The following is a 7,674-nucleotide window of genomic DNA, read 5'->3' on the forward strand; positions in this document are numbered from 1 at the left end:
GAAATCTGGATCCTTAAGTAACAGGGTGGGACAAAGCCAAGAATGCTCATCTCAGGCTGATAGGAGACAGAGAAACATCTACCTTCTAGAAGCCCCTGAAGCCTCCTTACTATTTCGGTGGGGGTTTTTTGTTTTGTTTTAAGATTTTATTTACTTATTCATGAGAGGCACAGAGAGAGAGAGACAGAGACATAGGCAGAGGGAGAAGCAGGCTCCATGCAGGGAGCCCGATCCTGGGACCGTGGGATTTGGACCTGGGCCGAAGGCAGGCTGAGCCACCCAGGCGTCCCATTATTTCAGTGTTTTTATTACAGCAGCCTCACCTTACCTTAAGCCCTGAATTCTGCAACAACTGAAAAATGACACAAAAGAACCTGACATATAGAGATTACAATACTAATTTTTTTTTAAGATTTTATTTATTAATTCATGAGAGACACACAGAGAGAGGCAGAGACATAGGCAGAGGGAGAAGCAGACTCCCTGTGGGGGGAGCCTGTTGTGGAGCTTGATCTCAGGACTCCTGGATCATGACCTGAACTGAAGGCAGGTGCTCAACAGCTAAGACACCCAGATGCCCCCCCTTTTAAAGATTTTATTTCACAATACTACTTCTATTATTGGTAGAGCTGATGTCAGAGAATGTGATTTCTGCTGCTGGCAAGTGGGCTCCATAAGGATGATGGTTGGAGATGTTTACTGTCCTAGGCACAGGGAGCTGGACCCTCTTACCAAGGCTTTACTGCTCCTTTGCTTTTCCACGCACTTGCTCTGTTGCCAGCACCTGCTTCCTGGGCTAGCAGCCTGATCCCAAGAGGCTGGAGAGGAAGGGGTGGACTGTATGCATCATTCCTTCTCTGCAAGCCCACTTCGGCTACTTTCTCCCCTGGGAGGAGTGTTACCTCAGGGATGCAAAAAGGAAATGTTAGGAATGGGAAAGAAATATCCCTGAACTCTGCCCCATGGAAAATCATGATGCTGGAAAACTTTTGGTATATTTTCATACCACTCCAGATTTAAAGACTAAACTACACTAAACTTAGGTATGGAAGAGAAGCCAGCTTGCTTAACCTATGCATAGGGACCCCTACAGAAAATTGAAATTACTGCCCTTAGGAATTGTACTGGAGGTCCTCGATAAGACTGTATGGCAGAAAAATCAATCATAGAAATACAAAAAAAAAAATCATAGAAATACATGTTCAATGATGAAGTTGCTGTTTATAATTTTCAGACTGGGGCGGCCCAACTGGCTCAGTCAGTGAAGCATGTGACTTTTAATCTCTGGGTCATGAGTTCAGCCTCACATTGGGCTTAGAGCTTACACTAAAAAAAAAAAAAAGAAAGAAAGTATAGCTTTCAGACTGGAACACCTTTGTCCTAAAGCTTCACACAGCTGTTGTTTTACAAATTAGTATTATTTACATAATCTATATGTCCTAATTTACATTATTTTTGACAAAGTAAATTTGGGGTATCTTTTCATATCAAAACATTTACCTTTGCCACAGTCTTTCTGGTTTTTAGCTTTTGTTATGAGAAATTTCAAATATATGAAAAAGTAGAGCCAAAAGAGAAAAATCCCTCAGATCTACCCCCTTACCTTAAACAATTATCAATCATGTGGCTGCCTGTGTCACTTCTACCCCACCTTCTCCTCCCACCCCCAAATTATCTTGATGTCAAGCCCAGCTGTCATACCATTTCATCTGTAAAAGTTCCAGTGTGCATCTCAAAAGATTTCTTTTTAAAAACATGACCACACATAGCATTATTGACAACAGCCTGATTATGGAAGCAACCCAAATGTCCATCTATTGATAGATGGATAAAGAAGATGTGGTATAGGGGATCCCTGGGTGGCGCAGCGGTTTGGCGCCTGCCTTTGGCCCAGGGCGTGATCCTGGAGACCCGGGATCGAATCCCACGTCAGGCTCCCGGTGCATGGAGTGTGCTTCTCCCTCTGCCTATGTCTCTGCCTCTCTCTCTTTCTCTATGTGACTATCATAAATAAATAAAATTTAAAAATTTTTTTAAAAAAGAAGATGCGGTATATATATACAATGGAATATTATTCAACCATAAGAAAGAATGAAATCTTGCCATTTGCAACAACTTGGATAGAGCTAGAAAGTATAATGCTAAATGAAATAAATCAGAGAAAGACAAATACCATATGATTTCACTCATATGTGGAATTTTAAGAAACAAAACAAATAAGCAAAGGAGACAAAAAAAAAAAGAGACAAACCAAGAAACAGACTCTTAACCATAAAGAACAAAAGGGTGGTCACCAGAGGGGAGGTGAGTGGGGGGATGGGTGAAACAGGTGATCTGGATGAGGGAGTGCACTTGTGATAAGCACTGGGTATTGTATGGAAGTGTTGAATCACTGTATTGTGCACCAAAACTAATATGTTAACATACAGTTAACTGTATGTTAACTATACTGGAATTAAAATAAGAATAATTAATTTTGATACTATATTAATAATCATATATGATAATATAATAATATATTAATTAAATTTTAAATACTACAACAACAAAAACCATGACCACAGACTGTTATCACACACACGCAAGCTGCAAAACAAAATTCAACAATATATTAATATCATGAAGTAGGGCACCTGGTGGCTCAGTGGTTGAGCATCTGCCTTTGGCTCAGGTTGTGATCCTGGGGTCTTGGGATTGAGTCCCACATCAGGCTCCTTGCAGGGAGCCTGTTTCTCTCTCAGGGGAGAGAAAGAGGTCTCAGAGGGGAGATCTCAGACTTCCTGCTAAGGCGGTGAGTGAACATTCCAACTTGGAAAACACAAATCCGTCACCTGATGTCTGTAAGTGAGGAGCACAGTCACCCCTCGCTCTAGCCCTCCCAGCTGTGTGGTTCCTGAAGGACACAGAACTCTGCAACCATCCTCAAATATCCAATTGTGGGCCACCTGGGTGGCTCAGTGGTTGAGCATCTGCCTTTGGCTCAGGTTGTGATCCCGGGGTCCTGGGATCCAGTTCTGCAACTGGCTCCCCACAGGAAGCCTATGTCTCTGCCTCTCTCTCTGTGTCTCTTATGAATAAATAATAAAATATTTTTAAAAATCCATTTATGTGCATCACATCCTTCACCATAGTTGGTTTGAACTTTGAGTCATCTTGTGTCCCTTTCAGTGACTAATTCCCCTGGATGTGGGGTGGAAGGAGGGCCTGCTCTCATGGCCTCAGCAAGAACCACAGTCTATCCAGTGGAATATTGTTCAGTCATGAAAAAGGGTGAGATCTTGCCATTTGTGACAACATGGATAGACCTAGAAGGTATTACACCAAGTGAAATAAGCCAAACAGAAAAAGATAAACATCATATGGTTTCACTTATATGTGAAATCTAAAAACAAAAATCAATAAACTAAAAGCAAAAAACCTCCAAAAGAACAAAAAGAACCATGGACCAGGTTGCAAAAGGCCACTGGAGTTTTCAAAAGCCTTATGTCAGGGACACTTGGCTGGCTGAGTCTGTGGAGCACGTGACTCTTGATCTCAGGGTCATGAATTCAAGCCCCACTTTGGGTGTAGCGATGACTTAATAAAAAATAAAATGATAAGCACTTAAAAAACCCCAAAAGCTTCATCTCTATTCTCTCCATTCATCTTAGCAGTAATGATACTTTTTTCATTTTTAAAACCTTTTATTCAAATATAATATACATATAAAAGTCAACAAATCACATGCATACTGAGTTGTTTTCTGAAAATAACCACTCCTGTTCCACCAGCTCGCAGACCAGGAAACAGAATATGACAAGCACTCTGGAACTGCCCTTGGGTCCCCTCCAGTCACCACTCCACCCAAGACTTCTAGCACCATAGCTTAGTTTTGCCTGTTTTTGTAATTTATATAAAGAAAACCTTAACAGTTCTCTTCAGTATGTTTTTTTCTCTCTATCCTGTGAAACCCACATACTGGGGCAGTGCTCTGTAGTTCTCCAGTTCGAGAGAAAGCCATAAAAATTACATTTTTTTCCCCTCACTAACAGGGAGTGATCTGTTCCTGTTTTACTTAGAGTAGGAGTGTGGCCATGCACCTTCTGAAGTTGCTTGCCCAGTGGCATGGATAAGTGACAGCATGTTTTGGGGAAGAGGAATTAAGCTCTCTTGATTCCCAATAGGGTTTTTGGTCCAGGAACAGATGACAAACGGTTGAGGATTCTGTTTGTAGGAAGCTTTTGCATCTTGTGGTCATTTCTGTGGTTGCGGGCTCTCCTGAACCCCTGTCCTGCAAGAGGCCCAGCACTGCCAAGTTCCTCTCCCGCACAGGCCAGAGCAGGCCAGCTGGGGGCACCGCAGCCTGGCCACCTTGTCTGAGCACCTGTGGCCTCCGGGGCTTTGGAGTCCAGCTCCGTGGAGACTGAAGGCCCGTCAGGGGCGCTCACGCCTCCTTCCAAAGGCAGGGGAGTCACTCAGGCGCCGCCGGCCGCCTCCCGCTCCTCTGGGTGCCGTCAGGCCCACCCCACCTTATCCTTTGGGTTTTTGAACGTTCCTCCCGGGGCACCTGAGTGGCTCAGTCCGCCAAGCGGCTGCCTTGGGCTCTGGCCATGATCCCAGGGCCTGGGGACGGAGCCCCGCATCAGGCTCCCTGCTGAGCGGGTAAGTCGGCTTCTCCCTTCCCCTCTGCTCCTCCCCGTTTGTATTCTCTTTCTTTCAAATAAATAAAATCTTAAAAAAAAAAAAAAGAAATCTCTTCAGTCCACCCGCGGTGCGCTCCCAGCTCTGTTTGGAAGCGGAGATTACTCTCCTCGCAGCCCGCCCTGCTGCCCCCTCCCTCGCCCCCTGCGGGATTCCGGCGGCGGGGACCGCGCCCGGACCGGGGCCCTGAACCGCGGGGAGCCAGAGACGCAGGCCCCAGGCGCGACCGTCGGGGTCCCCCGGCGCCCTCCCTCCCATTTCCGACACCAAGACGCCAGTCGAGTTGGGGGGGAAACTCTGCTTTATTGTGTTCACTACTTCTGCAATGAGCTCAGCGCTGGGAGAAGGCGGCGTCGGGGTCGCAGGCGGGGTCGGCGCGGCAGCCGTCTGGGAGGAGAGACGCCGGATCAGGGTCCGCCCCGCGGGGGCCCGGCCCCGGCCCCGGCCCCGGCCCCCGGCCCTGTGCCCGGGCGCCCCCTCCCGGGCCCTCCCCGGCGCCAGCTCACCCGGGCTGCAGCAGATGCCGGCGGCGGCGCAGCGACCCCCGCTCCCGCACGGCGTGCGGCCCGACTGGCAGGGCGACGGCAGGTAGTTCTCCTCCTGGCAGCGCAGCGCCTCGGCCGTGCCCACGAAGCAGCCCAGCTCGTCGCCGCAGCAGATGCTGGGCCCGAAGCAGCGCCCTTGGCCCCCGGGGCCGCAGGGGAGGCACTGGCGGGAGGGCGGGAGCGGGGTGAGCGCGGGGCCCGCGAGGCGGGGGGCGCGGGGCCCGTAGGGGCGGGGCTCACCTGGCGCACGTCGAGGTCCAGCGCGGCCCTCTTGCCGCCCAGGGGGCAGTTCTGGATGTAGCAGGCGGAGGTCAGCGCCAGGAGGCCGAGCAGGCAGCAGGCGAGGCCGGGGCCGGCCATGGTGCGGGCGCGGGGGGTCGCGGCGGGCGGCTGCGGCGGCGGCGGCGCCCGACCCGCCTTTTTATGGCCGGGGCCGGCCGGGCGGGGCCTGCCTAAGAGGGCCGCCGCATGGCTGGTCACAGCGGGTCGCTGCGGGTCAGGCCCCGGGCGCCCGGCGCGCCCCCTCATTTGCAGGGGCCTGGCCGGGTCAGGTCCCCGCGTCGGCTACAGGCCTGGGGCCGGGGAAGCAGCTAGAGGGGCCGCGCGGGGGCGGGGGGCGGGGCGCCTGCGGGGGGACACGGAGCGTGGGGCCTGAGGCCCAAGCTGGGACCCTGGAGCCGGACTCCCAGCATCTGGGGGAAGGGTTACATGGCAGACACTTGGACCCCCAGGTCAGAAGAGGCTGGGCGGGCCTCCCCATCTGCCCTCTTGGCGAGTTTTGGGTTGGGAGCATCCTGGTCTCTCTTGCTGGGGGTGGGGGTGGGGAGTGTCCTCTGCCAGAACCTAATTTCCTGGAACCCACCCTCCGCCTTCACACCAATACCCACATTCCTACACCTGGAATTGATATAGGGAAAGATCTTTATTTTCTGTAACTTCTAACTGACATTTAGCCTTTGCTTCAACTCTGAGGTGGGCAACAGACCACAGAGGGATTTGTAACACGTGTGACTTTGTCATAAATCAAAATGACAGATATTCTCCCATCACATTACAACGTTGTCTAGATTAATCATCACTTTGAAATTATGGCAGTTATTGGACCTGCCGCTGAATCTTACTTAATGCTTTATTTATATTTTTAAATGTATTTTTAAAACTGTTAATATCTAATGCTTTAAATAAAGATGCATATTTCTGACTATATCACAAATTTGTTTTAACATTTCAATACCTGAATATAAATACAATTGGTAAAAATACGTACATACATACATACATACATGCATACAATTGGTTTCTGTTGTAATTCTGTGTCTTTTGTCTTATAGATTTTAAAGAGTGCTTTTTTGCATTTTTTAATATATCTTTTTAAAAAATATTTTATTTATTTGAGAGAGAGAGATAGGGAGCGAGGGAGAGCGCAAGCCAGCAGGGAGAGGCAGAGGAAGATGGAGAAGCAGAATCCCTGCTGAGCAGGGAGCCTGATGAGGGGGCTCCATCCCAGGACCCCGATATCATGAGCTGAGCTCTGTCTAACCAACTGAGCCACCCAGGTACCCCTTAATATATCTTTTTAAAAATATTTATTTATTTATTTGAGAGAGAGAGTGCGCACATGAGCAGTGCTGGAGTAGGGCAGGGGGAGGGATGGAGGAAGAGGGAGAGGCCGATCTGCAGACTACCCACGGAGCAGGGACTTTGATGCAGGGCTTGATCTCAGGGCCCTTAGATCCTGACCTAAGCCCTAAGTGAAGGCATGCTTAACAGACTGAACCACCTAGGCACTCTGCATTTTTAATATATCTTAAAATGAAAATAATTACAAATAAAAGAGAGGGCCTCAATGGAAGGGATGTTGGCCAATGTCACAAACAGGGAGATGGTCAGCACTGATCATTCTTCCAAGAAGGGACCTGCCATTGGCTCCGTCCTACTCTTGGTTTCTGCTCCTGTTATGGACCTCAGGGTTGTGAGTTTGAGCCTCATTTTGGGTGTAGAGATTACATCAATCAATCTATCAATCAATCTTAAAAAAATAATAAAAGAAGGGACTTGCCACCCAGCTGCTGGTACTGCGGTCAGTAGACAGCCTTTGGCTGGCAGCCCATCCAGGGCCTGCCTCAGCTGCAGAGAGCCACCTGGCCCAAGGTCACACTCTTCCCTGGTGGCTCACATCCAAATAACTGGTCTGGCCCAATGGTGGGCAACTACAAAGGACTATTTCAGCTCTGGAGCTTCACATAGAGTTACCTGAGGCTCTCATGGCAGTTTTCCTTATACTTAATCTGGTTTCCACCCTTCCCTTCCACAAGAGTGGGTCCCCTGGACTCCTGGTAATAAGCACCCTGCATGTTTAACTCCATCTCAGAGTGCTCTCGGGGAGCCCATCTTGCAGTAGCACAGAAGAAATGAGGCCAATGTCAGAAGGAATAGACTCAGCGCAGCC

The 7,674-nt window shown here is 49.1% G+C and overlaps 1 protein-coding gene across 1 annotated transcript; it reads right to left on the bottom strand.

Moving 5' to 3' along the window:
• Positions 1-4,963: 4,963 nt before the first annotated feature.
• On the bottom strand, positions 4,964-6,007 carry OXT (oxytocin/neurophysin I prepropeptide). Its single transcript, XM_077874078.1, has 3 exons — positions 5,466-6,007; positions 5,187-5,388; positions 4,964-5,067 (listed from the first exon to the last, which is right to left on the bottom strand). The coding sequence occupies exons 1-3, from the start codon at positions 5,751-5,753 to the stop codon at positions 5,012-5,014; spliced, it is 546 nt and encodes a 181-aa protein (XP_077730204.1). The 5' UTR covers positions 5,754-6,007; the 3' UTR covers positions 4,964-5,011.
• Between the last annotated feature and the right edge of the window lie 1,667 nt (positions 6,008-7,674).

Source organism: Canis aureus, chromosome 26 (genome assembly GCF_053574225.1).
Source record: "Canis aureus isolate CA01 chromosome 26, VMU_Caureus_v.1.0, whole genome shotgun sequence".
NCBI lineage: Eukaryota > Metazoa > Chordata > Mammalia > Carnivora > Canidae > Canis > Canis aureus.

What these genes read in the sequence shown, in the direction of transcription:
- OXT (XM_077874078.1), bottom strand. Translation starts at nt 5,753, where the DNA reads ATGAGGGGGCGCGCCGGGCGCCCGGGGCCTGACCCGCAGCGACCCGCT. An exon ending in TGGACCTCGACGTGCGCCAG is followed by an intron (nt 5,389 to 5,465) that starts GTGAGCCCCGCC and finishes CCCTCCCGCCAG; the next exon opens with TGCCTCCCCTGCGGCCCCGG. An exon ending in CGGCATCTGCTGCAGCCCGG is followed by an intron (nt 5,068 to 5,186) that starts GTGAGCTGGCGC and finishes CTCTCCTCCCAG; the next exon opens with ACGGCTGCCGCGCCGACCCC.